General features: G+C 39.3%; 2 gene segments (V, D, J or C); one reads left to right on the top strand and one right to left on the bottom strand.

Annotated features, from left to right (window-relative positions):
• LOC104661218 overlaps positions 1-23102 on the bottom strand; it is a 321548-nt gene that overhangs the window by 76455 nt on the left and 221991 nt on the right.
• LOC115894314 lies at positions 2238-2849 on the top strand. The segment is given in 2 exon segments: positions 2238-2286; positions 2403-2849. Coding segments are annotated over 2 exon segments (330 nt in total).

Consider the following 23102-nt stretch of genomic DNA (forward strand, 5'->3'; position numbering starts at 1 on the left):
TTCAGAAATTCATTTTCTCACAATTCTGAAGGCTACAAGTTTAAGATATAACTGTCAGCAGGATTGTTCTCTTCTGAGGCCTCTCTCCTTGGCTTATAGATAGCTGTCTTCTGAAGTGTCATCACAGGGTCTTCCCCTCACATATGTATGTGTCCCAATTTCCCCTTCTTATAAGGATACCAGACATGTTGGATTGGGCCTTAACCAAACGATTTTGTTTCACACAATTACTTCTTTAAACACTGTATCTCCAAATATGTTCATATTATGAGGTACTACAGGTTACAACTTCAACATATAAATTTTGGGAGATACCAATACAGCTCACAACAGGCAGGAATGTCTAGAAGTGATGCTCTGGTTTTCTCATTGCATCCTACCAGGCGGTGCCTTATTTTAATTTGTCCTGTTACTGATAATGTTTGTTTTGGACCTGAATTAAGGTGATGTCTGCCAGAACTCTCTGAGGCACAGTTGCTTTTTCCCTTTGTAATTAATAAAAATTTGGGAAGTTGTTTGATATTTTATGACTCCCCCATTTGTTTTTGAAATATCGGTATGAACTCACAGGCTTATATTTTCTTCATTGGGTTATAATATGATATCATCATTAATCATCATTTTGATACTTAAAATTTCTCAGATCTGACTAATTGGTGTCACATTCAAATTGGCTTGTATTTCCTCTTGCCATGACTACATCATTCTTTCAGCGTTTGTTAGTTTCAAGATGGTCCAGGCTCATCTTGCATTTTCTCTATCCTAGTCCTAGAAATAGACGTTTCTCCAAGAATTACTGGTTCCTTTTAGTGGAAAATGGCATTTTCAAATGAATATCTGAACACCATGGGTACTATTTAGGACTGCGGTATCATTTTTTTCTAGGCTAGGAAAGATTATCTATTTACACATAGATACACATTTATGTCTATATCTACAAAAACCCTGAGTTTACACTGGTATCTCTAATTCTATTCCAAAACCAAAGAGTTTATTAAAATATTCCTCTTTTATTGTTTGTAACATTTTTTCTAACTGCGAAAATCTTGGCTCTATCATTAATGCATTTGCTAATTCAATTTTTCTATTAAAAACCAGTCTCTAGTCATCACTGTCACCTACCCCTTCCTTGCAGACAGCTCTGCACACACAAATCCACACCCCCTGCTCTAGTTCTGATACCATTTCTGTGGCCATCCCTTACTTTGTGCCCTCTGTGTTGGTGTCCTCCTTACGCCGCCTGGGCTCTGACTTCTGCACTGGGAACTCTTACCTATGTGAATGCACTGCCCATCCCACCTTCTGGTATACACACTGACCCAACAGTGCCTTCTCTTCCATTTGGGGAAACATCCCCTTACCACTGTAGTTCCAACATCCCAGGCAGGGCTTCTAACTTCACATTCTGCCTGCTTCTCCTCACCCTGCTTGGGCCCCACTGTCTTAAACCCAACCATTGAGAAGTGCATTTATTTTCTTAGTAATACGAAGAGATTTGGTGATGATAAACGATGTGGGTTTAGGAACACAGTAGATTGGAGTATAAATGAACACTTGATCTACAGAGGACCTGAACTTCTGAAGGGAATGGCTTGGGTTAACAGGGAATAGAATGCATGACAATAATCTGAGGCACTAAGGGAACATTCAGCATGTATCTGCGGTAGCAAACCAACCCAGGAAGGTAGCTGATGCTCTGATGCTGTCAGATGCGGAAGAAGAAAACCCTTGTCCTTAGCTGGCCTTGATGGAAGTAGTAGGGCACAGTGCTCAGAGATGGAGAAGGACAGGTCACTTAGCTGGAGATGGCTGGTTAATAATGACAAACACTGTCCTTCCTTACAACTCATGATCTACTATGTTTTTTATTACTCTTCTACTTCATACCATCTCTGGATGATAGTGCTGATAATTTATCACATGAAGGTCATTACACAATCAGAGCAATGAGGAAGCCTGTCTGGCCTTCGTCATATGTACAGGTAACAAAATGTAACCAAATGCCCCCCCAGCAAGAAACATGTTCTCTGCAGGCAAATCTGTTCAGCTCTTATCTAACCTGGGACACCTGGGAACATTGGGCCTCTGCTGAATAATTGCCCTGCAGCTGTGCTCAGCCTGCCCCATCCCCTGCTGATTTGCATGTTTGCAGAGCACAACCCCCTGCCTTGAAGACTTATTAATATGCTGGTCACACTCTGTGCAGGAGTCAGTCTCAGTCAGGACACAGCATAGACATGAGGGCCCCTGCTCAGCTCCTGGGGCTCCTGCTACTCTGTTTCCCAGGTAAGGAAGGAGAACGCTAGGAATTTACTCAGCCAGTGTGCTCTGTACTGCCTGGCTCTTCACAGAAATTCTCTTACAACATAACTGTGCGGATAATTATTGTTTTTCCCTCTCAGGTGCCAAATGTGATGTCCAGTTGACCCAGTCTCCAACCTTCCTGTCTGCATCTGTAGGAGACAGAGTCACCATCGCTTGCCGGGCGAGTCAAAGCATTAACAGAGGATTAGCCTGGTATCAGCAGAAGCCAGGGAAAGCGCCTAAGCTGCTGATTTCTTATGCATCCAGTTTGTACACTGGTGTGCCATCGAGGTTCAGTGGCAGTGGATCTGGGACAGATTTCACGCTCACCATCAGTAGCCTACAGCCTGAAGATGCTGCAACTTATTATTGTTTCTAGTATAATAGTTACCCTCTCACAGTGTTACAAGTCAGAACATAAACCACCCAAGGAAGAAGATATGTAAGGGTGGGCTGCCCAAGATGCTCCTCTTGCAGCTCTATCTGCTGACAGCATTTCTTGGAAATAGCCACATTTTGAAGGTCACTTTTTGGTTTTGGTAGAAGGAGTCAGGGATGCTCCTCTGCACTTTAATAAGTCTCTTCTCCTCAGCCCCAGCAACACAGGCAAGACCATTTATCTCATGAGTTAATTAAGGACAGCCTGTTACACTTGAGTAGTTTGGATTATAGTATCAGTCAGTGTTCATAAAATAAGGAAAATCAGGCCGGGCGTGGTGGCTCACGCCTGTAATCCCAGCACTTTGGGAGGCCGAGGCGGGCAGATCACAAGATCAGGAGATCGAGACTATCCTGGCTAATGAGGTGAAACCCCGTCTCTACTAAAAACACAAAATATTAGCCGGGAGTGGTGGTGCACACCTGTAGTCCCAGCTACTCGGGAGGCTGAGGCAGGAGAATGGCGTGAACCCGGGAGGCGGAGCTTGCAGTGAGCTGAGCGAGATCGGGTGCCACTGCACTCCAGCCTGGGGGACAGAGTGTGAGACTCCATCTCAAATAAATAAGTAAATAAATAAATAAATAAATAAGGAAAATCTTCTCTGGATATTCCAATAGGTTTTTTTTTCTTTTAACACAAGGAATTATATTTTAAACTATAGCCATTAAAATCTAATTTTATCAGCTATGATACTCAGGAAAGTTGATACTAGAAATACAGAAGCCAGAGCACATTTTCTGCTGAAGGTATAAGTTACTTAACCAGGTGGTCCTCAGACCTGTCTGGTATGCTGAGGGGTGTGGGTGCTGATGCTCACAGTTGCTTATAACACCTTTCCGGCTGATCTTCCAGTCCTCACCTGTGTCCACCTGTCTGTCCACAGATGCTGATGGCTAGTATTGAATCCTGCTCTTCTGACCTCCAAATCTCAAGTGAGATTTGATTAAAACTATACAGACAAATATAGATATCGCATATGTTTCCCTTAATATGGAAATACCTTGCTGTTCAAAATGTGTTCAGAAATTATAGGTAACTTGTTAGAAATGTGAAATAGAAGTCTGTATACCTATTGATGAGAATGTCCATTTTAACAAAATACTAGGGGGTCTGTATAAGTTTAGGATGCTGTGTTTAAAGGGACATTTATGGCAGCCAAGGTGACCATTTTTTTTCCAATGAGGTTATCTTGAAAAATTCTGTTTAAAGCCACACAGTGAAAATGGTCTTGCTTTCCTTTCAAATTAATGGAATTTTTTTTGAGACAGGGTCTTGGTATGTTGCCCAGGCTAGAGTGCAGTTGCGCCATCATAGCTCACTTCAGCCTTGAACTCCTAGCCTGAAACAATCCTTCTGCTACAGCCTGCCGATTAGCTGGGGCTATTGGCATGCACCACCCCCTCAGCTTTTTGTATTTATTGTAGAGATGAGGTCTTGTTATGTTGCCTATGCTGGTCTTGAATTCTTGACCACAAGCAATCCTCTTATCTTGTCCACCCAAAGCATTGGAATTGTAGGTGTGAGCCACCACCGCTGGCTCAAAATCATATTTAAGACTTATTTAAAATTGTCAAAAAAGAAATATATAATTATTTTTCAATGATGTCTTTAAGTATCTTGGAAATTAAATGGGGTAAAAGTGTTTTTGTTGTTGTTGTTATTTTTCTCCAAGATATTGGATTAGAAAGTTTGTCAGCATGCCTCATCTATTTGGAAATAGCAAAATTGTGTGTTAGGGATTCACAGTGTGAACTTTTATCCAGAAGGAACATGGGACCTCAACATAAAAGTGAAAGAAACTTTAGATACTTTGAAAACTATGGTGGGCAGCAACCTGCCCTGCTGGTCTAGTGGAGAACTGTGAGCCTCCAGTGCACGAGACTCCCCAGATCTAGCGCTCAGTTGTCTGAAGGAGCTCCACCATAGCCTGGACTACCTAGCTTCCCATGTATGCCCACTGGGGAGCTGGGTATTCCAGGGTATAGTGGAGCTCCTTGAGACAACTAAGTGCTGGATCTGATTTGGGGAGCACAGGACAGACTGTGAGAAGGAAAGGGAGAAAGAAGTGCTTGGTGCATGCTCACAGACCTCGGCATTGATGGAAGGCAGCTATTTCTGATCCTTACTCTGAGGGGGTTGTGGGGGAAATCTGTTAGCCAGCACAGGCTGTATGCAGTCAATGGTTTGGAGAGTCTCCGGACTGAGATTTGCAGTCTAGTCTTGAGTAGGGTAGGAGCCCCACAGCCAGATATGAAAGAAGAGTATGGCATGGGCTTGAGCCATGGGCAGAAGGGGAATCACTTTTGCTTTTTCTTAGAACTGGACGGAGAGGGGTGTGACCTAAGAGTCACAGTTTTTGTCTCAGGCACAGAGTTTTATGGCTTGTGGCGGTTTTGCAATCTGATGACAGCCTGCTTGTAACTGGGCTGACTGTTTCAGTTTTCTGCCATCAGTAAGCCATGGGAGGAAACCCTGCCAAGTCAAGAGAATGGAAGTGAGGCAGGTCTCACTACCACCTGCTTATCTGTGGATCCATTCCTATTTCCAATGTTAGCTCTTTGGCATGGCAGAAGTTGCTCTATTTCCCTCTGGAGTGTTGCCCCTGCAGTTTGAGAGCTGCTTTCTGACCCCCATCATGGCCAGAAATTGTGCATACCACTGGGGAGTCCAAGCAAAGGCTTTCCCAGCCCAGCCCCTCCTAGCTTTCCTGCCCCACAAACTTCAAAGGTAGAGAATGAGACTGGGACTCATTGGAGTCTGGTAGCCCATTCCATTGACCAGGATATACCAGTACCTCTCTTCACTAACAAAGGTCAAGCCCTAATATCACAATCGCAGCAGTTCTCACTTACAAGTGATACCTACTGCCCTGGAAGTCAATTTTGCTAGCCTGTTACAACATCTACTGACACAATTGCATAGCACTCAGAAAGGACACAAATTTTGCATGACCTCTGCTACCAGCAGCACCCACAACCCTGGCTAATCAGGATGTCCAGAGCCTGCTCACCCACCTGTTCTATTACTAGTACAACTGGAATTTGAGAAAGGCAGTAAACAAAGGCTACTAAAATCAAAGTAATCATACAGTGTACACTATGTTCCTGCCACTCCCATCAGGGCTGGTGCTTGTACCTGCTACTGGACAAAAGGGTGAAATTGGTAGTGTCATCTTTGACAAGCCTGATCCCTCACTCAGGGGTGAGCATGGAGCCCAGGCTAGTTCTTGGCATGCATTTCACAGATCAGCCTATTGCCTGAGGTACTGGAGAGCTTCTCCAAATTAAAAAAAATGCAAGCATAAACCCTACTTCTACTGCTGTAGCTGGCTCTTACCTGCAAGCATGGACTACTGGCTTGGAGGTGAAAGTGCATAATTCAACACAAAATCTGCTGGTATGAGAGCACAACACCTGGGAATGCAATAAGCTTCCTGATACCTCTGCCACGCAGGCTCTACTGGAGGCCATGAGCCTGCTCACACAGCCAGTACCTCACTGGCTGTGATTGGCATTTAGGAAAGCTACCACTCTAAGGCTATCTATAATCAAGGAATTTGTACAGAGTTTTTGACACTGAAAGTACCCAGAAGCAAAACTAAAGGACCATACAAAACATATAGGCACATCCTCAAGTGGAAAAAAAGGAAAAGATCCCATCCAAATGAACATAAATTCAATAATAAGAAATAATAGTTTCTCCAGATGAGAAGGAAGGGATCAGTGTATAGCAATACTGGAAGTATGAATAAAACAGGATGTTATGACACCCTTAAAGGATCACACTAACCCTCTAACAATGAGTCCTGACCAAAATGAAAGTTTAAAATACAAGATAAAAATTTTTAAATATTGATTTTTAAGGCACTTAGAAAGATCCAAGATAAAATGTAAAATAAATATAAAGAAATCTGAAAATCAATTCAGAATATGAGTGAGAAGTTTACTATAGAGATTTAAAAAAAAAGAAAAAAGAAGTTCTTGAAATAAAAAATGTATTAAAGGAATTACAAAATATGATTGAAAACTTCAATGATAGACTATACTAAGTAGAAGAAAGAATCTCAGAACTTGATGACAGATCTGAATTAATTCAGAGGGCAAAAATAAAGAGAATAAAGAAGAATGAATAAAGCCTTCAAGAGGTATGAGGCTACGTAAAATGATGAAACCTATGAATCATAGGTATTTCCAAAAGAGAAGAAAGAGCAAAAATTTAGAAAACCTGTTTAAGTAAACAATTGAGAAAAGCTTCCCTAGTCTAGCAAAATATTTAAATACTCAGATACAAGAGGACCAATGAACTCCAGAAACATACATTGCACAAAGGACCTTGTCACAACATAATCATCAGACTATCTAAAATCAACGGTGAAGGAGAAATCCTAAAATCAGCAAGAGAAAAGCATTTAATCACTTATAAAGATAATCTCGTCAGACTAAGAGTAGACTTCTCAGCAAAACCTTATGTCAGAAGAGATTGAGATTCTATTTTCTAAGTGTGCAAAGAAAAAAACTGGCAACCCCCAATTTTGTATCCTGTTAGAATAAGCTTCAAAAGTGAGAGAGAAATATATAATTTCCCAGATAAGAATATGCTGAGAAAATTGATCACCATTAGACTGGTCTTACAAAAAGTGCTCAAAGAAGTTCTAAACATGGCAAGGAAAGATTGATACTTGCCATCATAAAAATACATGAAAGTATAAAACTCACAAGTCTTATAAAACAGTAATAAAAAGGAGGCCACAAAGCAAATAGTAAGTAATTAACATTATGAGAGTAACAAAATTTCACATAGCATATAAACCTTGAATGCAAATAGATTAACTTTTCCACTTAAAAGATATGGATTAGCAGAATGAATTTTTAAAAGCATGATCTAAGTATATGCTGCTCACAAAAAACTCATCTTACTGGTAAGTACAATTGGAGAATGCAACAAAAGGGGTGGAAAAAGATATTCCATGCAAATAGAAGCCAAAACCAAGCAGAAGTTTGTGTATCAAATCAAACAAATTTTAAATCAATAATACTTAAAAATGACAAAGAAGGTCATCGTGTAATAATAAAGGAATCAATTTGACATGAAGGTATAGCATGCTGAAACATATATGTGGTCAATACTGGAGCACTCAGATTGATAAAACAAATATTATTAGACCTAGGAAAATTGATAGACAGCAATACAATAATAGTCGGGGACTTCAACTCCCACAAACAGCAATAGACAGATCACTGAGATAGAAAATCAAAATAGATCTACTAGATTTAAATTAGAGTTTAGACTAAAGTGACCCAACTGACATTTACAGAATATTCTACCCAACAAGAATATAGAATGTAGAATATATATAAATTTTTCTTATCAGTACATGCGACATTCTACAAAATAGACAATATATTAGACCACAAAACAAGTATAAATTAATTTAAAAAATTTAAATCATATATGTATCTTTTTGGACCACAGTGAAATAAAACTGAAATCAATTCCAAGGGGAATTCTCAAAATAATGCAGAGGTGTAGCAACTAAATACGATGCTCCTAAATAATTTTTTGGTTCATTGATGAAATTAAGATGGAAGTGAAAAAGTTTTTTTTGAAATAAATGAAAATGGAGACACAACATACGAGAACCTTGGGATAAAGTAAAAGCATTTCTAAGAGGGAAGTTTACAGTGTTAAATGCTACATCAAAAAAATGAAAAGATTATACACTAACACTCTAATGTCACAAACACAAGAACTAAAAAAGTAAGAACAAACTAAACCCAAACCCAGCAGAAGAAAAGAAATAACAAAAATCAGATCAGAAATAAAGTAAATTGGAACAAAAAATACAAATAATAAATGAAACAAAATATTGGTTATTTGAAAAGATAACATTGATAGACCACCAATTATGTTAACCAGGAAAAGATGAGAGAAGATTCAAATTAACACATTCAGAAATGCAAAAAGAAACATTACAATTGATATCACATAAATAAAAATATCATCAGAGATGACTATAAAATCCTGTGAACACAAACTAGAAAGCCCAGAGAAAACAGATAAATTCCTGCAAACACACAACCTTCAATGATTTAACCAGGAAGAACTAGAAATCCCAAGTTGGCCGCTAATCAGTACTGAGATTGAATCAGTAATAAAAACATTTCCCAATAAGCAAAACTCCAGCAATAGATGTATTCTGTATTAGTCAGTTCTTGTATTGCTATAAAGAAATACCCGAGACAGGGTAATTTATAAGGAAAAGAAGTTTATAAGAAAATTGGCTCGCAGGTACAGGAAACATGGTGGTACCTACTTGGCTTCTGAGAAGGCCTCAGGAAATTTACAAGCATGGCAGAAAGTGAAGGGTGAGGCAGCAACGTTTCACATGGCCAGAGCAGGAGGAAGAGAGAGAGTGGGAAGGTGCTACACACTCTTAAATAACCAGATCTCATGAGAACTCTATCATAAGAACAGCACCTGGGGAGATGGTGCTAAACCACTCATTAGAACTTTCCCTTATGGTTCAATCATCTCCCACCAGGCCCCACCTACAACACTGGGGATCACAATTCAACATTAGATTTGGGTGGAGACACAGATGCAAACCATATCAGATTCACAGACAAATTATACTCAATGTATAAAAAAAAGGGTACCAAGTATACTGAAACGGTTTCAAAATACAGGGGAAGAGGGAATCATTCGTATCTCCTTCTATGAAGCCAGTATCACACTGATACCAAGGTCAGGCAAGGATGCAGCAACAACAAAAAAGAAAACTACAGGCCAATATATCTGTTGAATCTAGATACAAAAATCCTTAACAAAATACTAGCAAACCAAATCCAACAGCACATCAGAAAGATAATACACCACAGCCAAGTGGGTTTTATTCCAGGGATGGAAGGATGGTTTATCAATGCAATCAATAAATGTGACTGACCTCATAAACAGAATTAAAAACAAAAATGATATGATGATCTCAGTAGATGCAGAAAAGGCATTTGATAAAACATAGTATTCCTTGATCATAAAAGCCCTCACAAACTAGGCAAAGAAGGAACATACCTCAAAATGATAAAAGCCATATGCAACAAAATCACAGTTATCATTATACTGAATGGGGAAGTTGAAGTTCCCCCAAGAACGGAAAGAAGACGGGGATGTCCACTCTGCCATAGTACTGGAACTTCTACGCAGAATGTTCAGGCAAGAGAAAAAATAAAGGTAATCAAACTGTAAAAGAGGAAGTCAAATGATCTGTGTTTTCTAATGATGTAAATTTCTACCTAGAAAATTCTAAAGAATTCTATAAAAGACTCCTAAATTTGATAAATGAATTAAGTAAAGTTTCAGGATACAAAATCAATGTTCCAAAATCAGTTTTATTTCTATACACCAATAACAATCAAGCTGAGAACCAAATCAAGAGCCAATTCCAATAATAATAGCTATCAGGAAACAAAACCTAGGAATATATTTACCCAAGTAGGTAAAATACCTCTACAAGGAAAACTAAAACATTTACAAAAGAAACTGTACATGACACAATCAAATGTAAAAGCACCCCATACTTACGGGCCAGAAGAATCAATTTTATTAAAATGACCATTATGTCCAAAGTAATCTATAGATTTAATGCAATTTCCATCAGAACACCAATGTCATTTTTCATAGAATTAAAAAACATAATTCTAAAATTTATATGGAACCAAAAAAGAGCCCAAATTGCTAAAGCAATTTGAAGGAAAAGGAGCAATGCAGGTGCCACCACATTACCTGTTCAAATTATACCATAAAGGTATAATAACCAAAGCTGCATGATAATGGTGTAAAAATAGAGAGACATAGAGGGACAGAACAGAATAAAGAACCCACAAATACAGCCATATACTTAAAGCTAGGTGATCTTTGATAAAGTTGACAAAAACATATACTAGGGAAAGGACACCCTATTCTATAAATAGTCCTGAGAAAATTGGATTGCCATATGCTGAAGAATAAAAATGAATCCTGTCTCTCACCATATACAAAAGTTAGCTAGAGATGGATTAAAGACTTAACTGTAAGGCCTGAAACTATAAAAGTACTTGAAAAAAAAACCTCGAAAAACTCCTCTGGATATTGGCCTAGGCAAAACATTCATGACTAGATTTCAAAAGCAAATGCAACAAAAACAGACAGTTGGGACTTCATTAAACTAAAAATCTTCTGTAGAGCAAAATAAATAATCAACAGAGTGAACAATATGACAAATGCAAAAAACTTATGCAAGTCTACCTGTATCCTAATGATTTTAACAGACAGCAGCATTGTGATAATCATTTTGGTGTAGATCACCTGCTCTAATTCCTCCTTTTTATAAATAAAACAGGATAAATGGGACTTAGAGATGATTACTACTGAATATTAAAAATTCCCCAGTTAGGCACTTTGGTATGAGAAAAAAATAAACACTTATAATTCCTGGTTAATCCTGGTGTTTCCTTTTGTTTCTGAATTATTTATAGAACTGGGAAATTTTCTTTTCCTAGATAGTTGTGAGAATGTATACTCCCCCTGACTCCTCATGATTGTTTTCTTACACACTCCAGATTTTATGCCTATTGTTTAAAATCCTTAAATATGAACTTTGATTATTACCTCCCAGGTCGAGATTTTTACCTCGCTTCAAAAAGAGAGGAAAATAAAATATGGTACCACTTGCCATGATAATGACTCTACTATTAATTCAATTTTCCTGGGTCATTCTGTAGGTAAGTAACATGGCACCAAGAGCAGAGCAGTAAGAATGATCATGTCATGATACCACTGAGAGGAACACGGCCATTACGTCATTACTAACAGGATGGGGCCACCTAACAGTGCTGGTCAAAGCACCTGTCCTATAGCGCTTAAACTCCTTAAAAAATAGTTACCTTGTTGGATTGCTAGGAATATTCACTAGAATGAATGATAGCATTAAATGTTCTAAGAGTCTGGTTTTTATTTCTGTAATTAATTTTTTTTTTTTTTTTTTTTTTTTTTTTTTTGCTATGGAAGCTTGCTCTTGTTGCCCAGGCTGGAGTGCAGCAGCAGCATGATCTCGGCTCACTGAAACTTCTGCCTCCTGGGTTCAAGTGATTCTCCTGCCTCAGCCTCCCAAGTAGCTGAGATTACAGGTGCCCACCACCAGGCTTGGCTAATTTCTTTATTTTTAGTAGAGATGGGGTTTCACCATGTTGGCCAGGCTAGTCTCAAACTCCTGACCTCAGGTGATCTGAGACCTGATCTCAGGCCTGACCTCGGCCTCTCAAATTGTTGGGATTACAGGCTTGAGCCCCTGGTTTTTATTTTTTAATATTTGATATCTGTTCCAGGTAATAGATTTTGCTGTCTCAGTCTCTAGCTCCCCTTTCTGCTTTTCTCTTTGGGAGGCTGTCACCTTTTTCTGTAGAACCTCTAAGACAGTAACTTACGAAAGAGGCTATCAGGTCACACAATAGTTTTAAGAGAAAACAGGATAAACACCTAACCACAGACTATACTATGTCGGTCAACTTTCTGTATTTCTGTGGTGCCCATAGAGCATGACAGTTTAAATGACTGGACCACAGATTTAACCTTTTCAATTAATAGTCTTGAGGCTAGTGCCATTGTTAAGTTTGAATACCAACAGGTCAGTGAAGCAAACTTTCCAGGCCCTAGTCAGAGACTTGGCTCTCTCACCTATGACACCCATAAGAAAGGGGTTCTCAGTTTAGTCACCTGGTCCTTAAACCCCTGTACAATCATAACGTTTTAAGTAGCGAGAAAGCCAAAAAAGAAGAAAATGAGATAATGAGATACTATCATTGATTGTTACACAACTATGGTTACTCATTTTTTAAATTATATTATACTATTAGGAACAGCTTGATTCTAAAATATGTGGGGAAATTTAATAGTCAAAAAATTGAAAGAAGAGTAAATTTGTAGAGCTATAATAGCAACAGAGTGAATGAAAATACATTTCGTATTTTTGATATTTCTTGTGTTGACTGTATGGCAGAAAAATATAAAACATTTGAGAATTGCATTAACTGGCTTCACAAATATGGCTTGAATCATAATGTGACCTATTTATACTAGACTAGATCACGCAGTTAGAACGATTTCTAAATTTTTTAAAATAAAAGTGAGATAACTATGATATTAAGATAGTAAAAGTAACGTAAAGAAAATCACAGATAAATGTTTGGGTGATGAATATGCTCTTTATCCTGACATGATTACTACACATTGTATTTATCGAAACTCAATATGTACCACATAAATATATAAAACTATTATGTGTCTTCTAAAAAATTTAAAAATCAGCTCTCCAAGATGGCCAACTAGACACAGTCAGGTGGAATATCTTTCATCAAAGGACTGGGATATTGAGAAGACTGGTATACTTCTAGCAGATTTTTAGAGGGAAGACATCGAGGGTGGACAGAGGGAAGACACAGATGCTGGGAGGAAGGGGGAGAAAGCTGGGAACCCTGCACAGGCTACTTCATACCAGGACTTGTTCCTGGCCCCCAACAACTCCTGTGGAAGGGGTGAGTCGAACAGGCAAGGAGCAACTGTCTCTTGCCACAGACCCCTGGAATCCTGGCAGGAGGAGACCACTCAACCACCCTGGACACCAGAGTTGCAGGGAGAGCTTCTTAGAAAAGAAGTAAGGGCAGAACTCCAGCTGGTGCAGAGCTGGAGGGTTTGGTGCAGGAGCATCTGTGATGGAGCACCGCCAGGGATGCCCATCTCCCTAGGTTCAACTTGCTCCCATAGGAGACTTTCAGCCCTAGGAGAACTGTCAGATCTGAGCTCTCCAGGGTGATGGGGTCATTCTGACCTGAGCACCTCAGTCTGCTTGCCTCTTTTGGGCCCCCTGGGACAGTGCAGCTCCCCGCTCCGCCCAGGTGTTTCCTCTGGGCTCACATCATAGCTCCAACACTGGCAGACCATGCCTGGCCAGCAGAATGCTACAGCAGAATGGGCCCTGGTGACATGCAACAGCCCACCCACCCTCCTGCCACTGCAGCCTCCCCTGTGTCACTTTGCCTGCATGCACTTGCCCAGGGCCACTATACAATTGCTTTGCCATGTGTGCATGTACACAACTCAATTTCTCTTTACCAGCATGCTTGTGTACATGTACCGTGCCATGCCACTGTTACTGGCACGAGTGTACCCCATTTCCCCTTCCTCTACTGCACAGTCATCATTGTCACACCATTTTCAGACATGGAGCCCACCAGCCCTGCCCCTGCCAGCACCTTTCACCTGTGCTGCCACTGCCACTGTGGAAAACTAGGCATTCAAAACAGCGAAATCACACCCACTCTGAGTGGCCACTGCTACCTGTGGAAATGTGTACAGAGGGTGCACATAGTACTGTGCCCTGCAGTGTCGTGCCCCTGTGCTAACACCACTGCTGGAGCAAATGTATGCACTGTAATTAATGGGAAACCCCTGCCTCTCCAAGTTGTGCTGCCACTGCTCCTGCTGCAAATACCTGCATAAATGCTAGCACCCCAATACCCACTAGGACACTGTTGTGGCCAATAAGCATTCACCATGCCACACGGTCACTGCTGCTGGCACATGCAAAAGAGGGATGCATTCCATTGCCACAACCCTACAAAGTTATTTGGCTGGCAGTACCCATCAGGTTGTTGTGATCAGTAGTTTGGGAGAACTTTGGCCCCTCCAGTACAGCACATTTCTAACCTCAAGGAGCCAGAGAACAAAGCTAGGGTCCAATAACAGTACCCCAGAGTTAGAGCAGGCAGTCCAGGAGTCCTGAGCTGAGCCTTGGCCCCCTAAAATATTATAGAAACAAAGTCAGTTGACTGAACCCACCTTATAGCACAATCAACCCCCAAGGTCATCAAATAGGATAAGAAAAAGAAAACCCATTTCTGTCTAGGGACAGAAATGTCAAAGATTGAAGGAACATCATCCCGCAAAGATGAGAAATAACCAGTGCAAGAACTCTGACAATTCACATAGTCAGAGTGTCTTCTTTCCTTCAAATGACTGTACTAGTTCTCCCAAGAGGGTTCTTAACTAGAAAATAAAAGAACCTAACTGACCTAACAGAGCTGAAAAACACTGCAAGAATTTTATAATATAATTGCAGGCATTAACAGCAGAATAGACCAAGCTGAAGAAAGAATCTCAAAGCTTAAAGACTGTCTTTCTGAAATAAGATAATCAGACAAGAATAAAGAAAAAAGAATTAAAAGTAATAAAAAACTCCAAGAAATGTGGGATTATGTAAAGAGACTGAATCTATGACTCATTGGCATCCCTGAAAGAGATGGAGAGAATGGAAGTAACTTGGAAAATATACTTCAGGATATTATCCATGAGAACTTCCCAAACCTAGCTAGAGAGGCCAACATTCAAATTCAGGAAATGCAGGGAACTCTAACAAAATACTTCACTGGAAGAATATTCTCAAGACAAAATTATCAGATTATCCAAGGTTAACATGAAAGAAAAAATGTTAAAGAGAGCTAGAGAAAAGGACAAGTCACCTACAAAGGGAAACCCATCATAATAACAGTGAACCTTTCAGCAGAAATTCTATAAGCCAGAAGAGACTGGGGGCTAATATTCAACATTCTTAAAGAAACAAAATTCCAACTAAGAATTTCATATCCAACCAAACTAAGCTTTATAAACAAAGGAGAAATAAGACCCTCTGCAAACAAGCAAAAGCTGAGGAAATTCATTACCACCAGATCCGCCTTACAAGAGCTCCCGAAAGAAGCACTAAATATGGAAAGGAAAGACCATTACCAGTCACTACAAAAACACACTGAAGTACACAGACAGTGACACAATAAAGCAACCATATAAGCAAGGGTGGAAAATAACTACCCAACATTATCATGACAGGATCAAATCCACACATATCAATAATAACCTTGAATATAAATGGACTGAATGCCCAAAGTATTAGACACAGGGTAGCAAGCTAGATAAAGAACAAGTATGTATTGGTATGCTGTCTTTGAGAGACCCATCTCACATGCAATGACACCCATAGTCTCAAAATAAATGGATGGAGAAAAATATTCCAAGAAAATGGAAGACATAAAAAAGCAGAGGTTGCAATCCTAATTTCAGACAAAATAAACTTTAAACCAACAAAGATCACAAAAGACAAAGAAGGATATTACATAATGGTAAAGAGTTCAATTCAGCAAGACCTATTTTAAGTATCTATGCACCCAACACAGGAGCACTCGTATTCGTAAAGCAAGTTCTTAGAGGCCTTCAAAGAGACATAGACTCCCAAACAATAATAGTGGGAGACTTCAACACCCTAGTGACAGTATTAGATTACTGAGGCAGAAAATTAACAAAGATAGGCCCGGCGCGGTGGCTCAAGCCTGTAATCCCAGCACTTTGGGAGGCCGAGACAGGCGGATCACAAGGTCAGGAGATAGAGACCATCCTGGCTAACACGGTGAAACCCCGTCTCTACTAAAAATACAAAAAACTAGCCGGGCGAGGTGGCGGGCGCCTGTAGTCCCAGCTACTCGGGAGGCTGAGGCAGTAGAATGGCGTAAACCCGGGAGGCGGAGCTTGCAGTGAGCCGAGACGGCACCACTGCACTCCAGTCTGGGTGACAGAGCAAAGACTCTGTCTCAAAAAAAAAAAAAAAAAAAAAAAAAAAAGAAAATTAACAAAGATATTCAGAACACTGGACCAAATGCACCTGCTAGACGTATACAGAACACTCCACCTAAAGCAACAGAATGTACCTTATTTTAATTTTCACATGGCACATACTCTAAGATCAACCACATGATTGAAAATAAAACTATCCTCAGCCAATGTAAAAGAACAAAAACATAACCACCACTCTTGGACCACAGCACAATAAAAGTAGAATTCAAGACTGATAATTGTTCAACCCATACAATTACATGAAAATTAAACAACTTGTTCCTGAATGACTTTTGGGTAAAGCATAAAATTAAGGCAGAAATCACGAAGTTCTTTAAAACTAATGAGAACTAAGATACAATACAGCAGAATATTTGACACACTAAGGAGTGTTAAGAGAAGAGGGAAATTTATAGCACTAAACTCCCACATCAAAAAGTTAGAAAGATCTCAAATAACCAACTAACATCACAACTAAAAGACTTAGAGAAGCAAAAGAAAACCAACGTGCATGCTAGCAGCAGACAGAATCACAGCTGAACTGAAGGAGACTGAGACACACAAAAAAACTAAAAGTTAAATGAATCAAGGAGATGTTTTGAAAAAATAAAAATTAATAAGATACATAGATCACCACCTAGACAAATGAAGAAGAGGAAGAATATCTAAATAAACACATTTAGAAATGCCGCGGGGAATATTACCACTGACCCCACAGAAATACAAAAAGCCATCAGAGAATACTATGAACACCTCTATGCAAACACAGTAGAAAATCTAAAAGAAATTAATAGATTGCTGGACACATATGTCCTCCCAAGACTGAACCAGGAATACTTTTTTTTGAGAGAGTCACCCAGACTGCAGTGCAGTGACGTGATCTTGGTTCACTGCAACCTCTGCCTCTCGGGCTTAAGTGATTCTCCTGACTCAGCCTCCCAAGTAGCTGGGACTACAGACATGCACTATCATGTCCGGATAATTTTTGTGTTTTTGTAGAGATGGGGTTTCACCATGTCGTCCAGCCTGGTTTCTAACACCTGACATCAAATGATCCATTGACCTTGGTCTCTCCAAGTGTTGGGATTACAGGCTTGAGCTGCTGTGCCCCACCTAAACCAAGAAGAAATTGAATCCCTGAATAGACCAATAAAGAGCTCTGAAATGGAATTAGTAATAAATAGCCTACCAACCAATAAAAGCCCAGGGCCAGATAGATTCACAGCTGAATTCCACCAGATGTAGGAAGAGCTAGTACCATTTCTACCAAAACTATTCCAAAATTGAGGAGGAGGGACTGCTGTATGAAGCCAGCATCATCCTGATACTAAAACCTGGCAGAGACAAAACAAAAAAGAAGAGAACTCTAGGCCAATATCTTTGATGAACATTGATGGAAAAATCTTCAGCAAAATATCAGCAAACTGAATCCAACAGCACATCAAAAAGCTAATCCACCACTATCAAGTAGGTTTTATTCCTGGGATGCAAGGTTGGTTCAACATATGCAAATCATAAACAGAACTAAAGACAAAAACCATATGATCATCTTAATAGATGCAGAAAAAGCTTTTAATAAAATTCAACAACCCAGTCATGCTAAAAATTCTCAACAAAGTATTGAAAAAAATATACCTTAAAATAATTAGAGCCATCTATGACAAACCCACAGCCAATATCATACTGAATAGACAAAATTTTCCATATGAAAATCAGCACAAGACAAAGATGCCCTCTCTCACCACTCTCATTCAACATATGTTAATAATTTAAAGTCATTGCCAGAACAATCAGGTAAGAGAAAAAAATAAAGGGTTTTTTTTTTTTTTAATAATAAACAAAGAAGAGAGGAAGTCAGACTATCCCTGTTTGCAGATGACATGATTCTATATCTACACAATTACGTATTCTTGGCCAAAAACCTCTGTAAGCTGATAAACCACTTTAGCAGTGTTTCAGGATATAAGATCAACATGCAAAAAAAAAAAAAAAAAAAAAAAAAAATCACTAGCATTCCTGTACACAAACAACAACCAAACCAAGAGCTGAATCAGGAAAGCAATCCCATTAACATTTGCCACAAAAAGAATAAGATACTTAGGAATGAGGCTAACTAGGGAGGCGAAAGATCTCTATAATGAGAGTTACAAAACTTGCTCAAATAAATCAGAGATGACATAAACAAATGGAGAAACATTCCATGCTCATGGATGGGAAGAGTTAATATTGTTTAATGACCACACTGACCAAAGTAATATACAGACTTAATGCTATTCCTACCAAACTACCAATGACATTCTTCACAGAAAAAAAAAAACTATTTTAAAATTCGTATGGAAACACAAAAGGGCTCAAATAGCCAAGGCAACCCTTGGACAAAAGAACAAAGTAGGAGACATCATGCTACTGGACTTCAAACTATACTGCAAGCCTACAGTAACCAAAACTGCATGATACGGGTACAAAAACAGACACAAAGATCAATGGAATAGAACAGAGAGCCCGGAAGTAATGTCTAACACCTAAAACCATCTGATCTTTGACAAATTTGACAAAAACAAGAAATGGAGCAGGTATTCCTTGTTCAATAAATAGTGCTGAGGTAGCTGGCTAGCCATATGCACAAGACTGAACCTGGGCCTCTTCCTTACACCATATAAAAAAATTAACTCAAGATGGATTAAATAGTTAAATGTAAAACCCCAAACTATAAAAACCCTGGAAGACAACCTAGGAAATGCCATTCTAGACATTGGAATGGGCAACGATTTCATGCAAAGGTGCCAAAAGCTACTGCAACAAAAGCAATAATTGACAAATGTGAAAATTTTTGCTAACTGTGCTTCTGACAAAGGTCTACTATTCAGCATGTATAAGGAACTTAAACAAACTTACAAGAAAAAAAAAACCCATTAAAAAGTGGGCAAAGGAACAGATACTTTTCAAAAGAAGGCATTTATGTGGCCAAAAATCATGACGAAAAGCTCTACATCGCTGATTATTAGATAAATGCAAACCAAAACCACAATGAAATATCATCTCACAGCAGTTAGAATGTATATTATTAAAAAGTAAAAAAAATAACAGATGCTAGTGAGGTTACAGAGAAAAAGGAACACTTATACACTGTTGATGGGAATGTAAATTACTTCAACCATTGTGGAAGACAGTGTGGTGTTTCCTTAAAACCTAAAAGCAGAAATACCATTTGACCCAGCAACTCACAGGAATATAAATCATTCTATTATAAAGATACATGCCTGTAAGTCCAGCACTTTGGGAGGCCGAGGTGGGCAGATCACGAGGTCAGGAGATTGAGACCATCTTGGCTAACACGGTGAAACCCCGTCTCTACTAAAAATACAAAAAAAAAAAAAAAAAAAAAATTATCTGGGCTTGGTGGTGGGCACCTGTAGTCCCAGCTACTTGGGAGGCTGAGGCAGGAGAATGGCGTGAACCTGGGAGGCAGAGCTTGCAGTGAGCTGAGATCATACCACTGCACTCCAGCCTGGGTGACAGAGCAAGACTCTGTCTCAAAAAAAAAAAAAATTAAATTAAATAAAAAAATAAAGACACATGCATGCATATGTTCACTGCAGCACTATTCACAATAATGGCAAAGACATAGAGTCAACATAAATGCCCATCAATGACAGATTGGATGAAGAAAATGTGGTACATATACACCATGGAATACTATGCAGCCATTAAAAGGCAAGACCATGACCTTTGCAGGAACATGGATGGAATCGGAGTCCGTTATCCTTAACAAACTAACACAGGAACAGAAAACCAAATACCACATGTTCTCACTTCTAAGTGGGAGCTAGATGATGAGAACATATGGACATACAGAAGGGAACAACACGCACCAGGGCCTGTTGTACGGTCAATGGTGAAAGTTGGAAGAATATGAAGAAAAATAACTAATAGGTACTAGACTTAATACCTGAGTGACAAAAAATCTGCACAACAAACCCCTGTGACACAAGTTTATGTATATAACAAACTTCCACATGTACCCCCGAACCTAAAATAAAAGTTTTAAAAAACCCACTCATTAAAAAAGATTAAAAAATTAAAAACAAGAAAATTACAGACCAATGTCATGTGTAGACCTAAATGCATAAATAGTAAATAATTATTAAAATTACTTCCACATACATTATTAAAATACTGTGATGAAATAGATTAAATTGCAAGGATATGAGGAATTTGAAGGATGTAAGAAAGCTTTAAGAAAATTTGTATGAGTAAGTTCACATTTTTTTGTTTGTCTGATACACTATCACATGGGAATGGTCATAGGGTTGGTAATTTTCTAGGGAGTATTTGAGAATGGCTGACGACGATATACCCATCATGGCTGAAAAATGTACTTGCAAGAACACTTCAGAGTGCTGGTCCTTTCGGCCACACAATAGTTGAGATGAAGGAGAGATTTTCATAGTGTTGTGAGGTCAAGAGTATAAAAGGTTTGTCCCAAAATATCGGCTATGTGGTGTAATTGAATTTCCCCTTAAGAATTGTAGCTGGACCTCAGGGAGATAGACAGCCACCTTCTCAACAACTGCATAGGGTCAAATGAGCATCCATGAGTGCCCACCCCACATGGCCAGCTATAGGATAATAATGATCCCTAGCATCTCCCATGGTAATGATAATCTCAATAGCTTCAGTGAGTTCAGAAGGTTTATTGAAGTATTTGTACGTAAAAATGGGTCACAGAAGAAAATGGTTCAGTTATATTAATAGATGATATAAAGATATTTGCTAAAACATTAATTACTAATTTTTATTTAAGAAATATATTATTAGTAAACTGGAAAGATAAAAGGAAAGATAAAAAATCTGTATATAGAGTCATCTGAATTAAGCCATTCATGAGCATTTACAAATTGGACGCTATTAATGATAACACAAGAAATATATCAAGCAAAAAGAACACATCGTTAACTTCAGATATGAAAGTACAATGAGAGGAATTTAGTGAGAGAAATGAGAAAAAAGTTAAGTGAAAGAAAGTTAATATACAAAATATATTAATCTCCAAAATTGACAATAATGCTGGATGTGGAAATATACTCCAAGAAGCTATGAGCCTTCTCTGCTGCACAGTGCCCAAAGTGTCGTGGCACAGATTTCCTCCAAAGACATTTTCTCCTCTTTTCTTCCCCCATAGTTCACAATATCTACGCTAATAATATATCAAGATAAAAGCAATACATCCACCTCTAGCAGATAATGTTTTGTGTAATTCTAGGGGGACAGTTACATGTTCAAATTAAAGTTTAAGTCTAGGGAGGGGGGTCATTTAACTTTTAAATTTCCTCATTCTTAGAAGGAGGACTTCATATTCTAACTACAATCTTTTATGCCCTGAGGATACATAAAGACCAGAAAAATTAGAGATGGTTTTATCTTACAAACACTAGGAAAGAACTCCTCTGAGACTGAAAGTGACACCTGCATTCAGTGTTTGAATGCAGAGCCGAGAAGGAACAGAGCCCTTCACGGGCATCAGCTCTTCAGCTGCAAGGCCAGACCTATTCAACCCCTCCCTGGTTTGCATAATTTCCCTGGAGTCCACATCTGCTTTTCAGAATTCTCATGAATAGGCTTCACAGTGGTTCTGGGCAAGAAACAGCCTCTGGCTTACCTAGAATGAACATGGGTGTCCTGACTCAACTCTTTTGCCTTGTGCTGCTCTCTCACCCAGGTGAGGAGGGGAATGCAGGGAATACCTCTGAGATGATGGGGACCTCCTCTCCTAATTGTGAGAGCCCTGCAGCATCTCTGTGGATTTCTGATCCATCGTCTCCCCTCAGAGACCCAAGTGCTCTCAGGTTAGGGGTATAGAGCTTCTGGAACATGCTGGAGGAAAATGGAGTGGGATTGAGTTACTGAAGGTGAATTTGTGTTTTGCTTCCTTTTCAGGTGTCAGAGGGAACACTGTGCTGACTCAACTCTCCAGCCCTCCTATCTGTGTCTCTGAGAGACAGCATCTCCATCCTTTGTAGGGCCAATCAGAGCCTTCGTGTTTATTTAACTTGGTATCAGCAAAAAACACGCATGGCTCCTAAGATCCTTATCTATGATGCTGATAACCTGTATTCTGGTGTCTCCCCTCAGTTCTCTGGGATACAGTCTGGGACAGACTTCATTCTCACAGTCAGCAGTGTGGAGGCTGATGACGCTGCTACTGATTACTGCCAGCAGGACTATGCAGTCCCTTCCACCATGTTACAGCCCTTAACACAAACCTTCCTGTCAGGCTCGTTGTGCAGTGAGTGTATATGGTTTCACGGTTGCACTCTCCCATGTGGTGTCTTCAGAAATACAGTGTCTAATTTTGAGTAGAGTTTCCAGGTTTCTGGGAAAAAAAAACCTGAAAGGAATTTTTGTACTCGAAAGGCTTACTTTTGCAACAGTTAAAGACACCCAAGTCTTCAATTAATTCTAAAAAGGATATCTCTGGATTAGGCCTGCCAAAGACTCCATTCATAGTATGGTTTTTGAATTCCCTCTCTGGGAAGAGATGTTTTCTTAGGTAGACAACTAGGTTAACAAACAAACAAACAGACAAAGAAACCAATACCATATCCAGGGAAATAACAACTACAACTCTTAGGCAACTACATTGTCTGTTGTCATTTACTAAAGTCCTGGG

Source organism: Rhinopithecus roxellana, chromosome 17 (assembly GCF_007565055.1).
Source record: "Rhinopithecus roxellana isolate Shanxi Qingling chromosome 17, ASM756505v1, whole genome shotgun sequence".
Lineage (NCBI taxonomy): Eukaryota > Metazoa > Chordata > Mammalia > Primates > Cercopithecidae > Rhinopithecus > Rhinopithecus roxellana.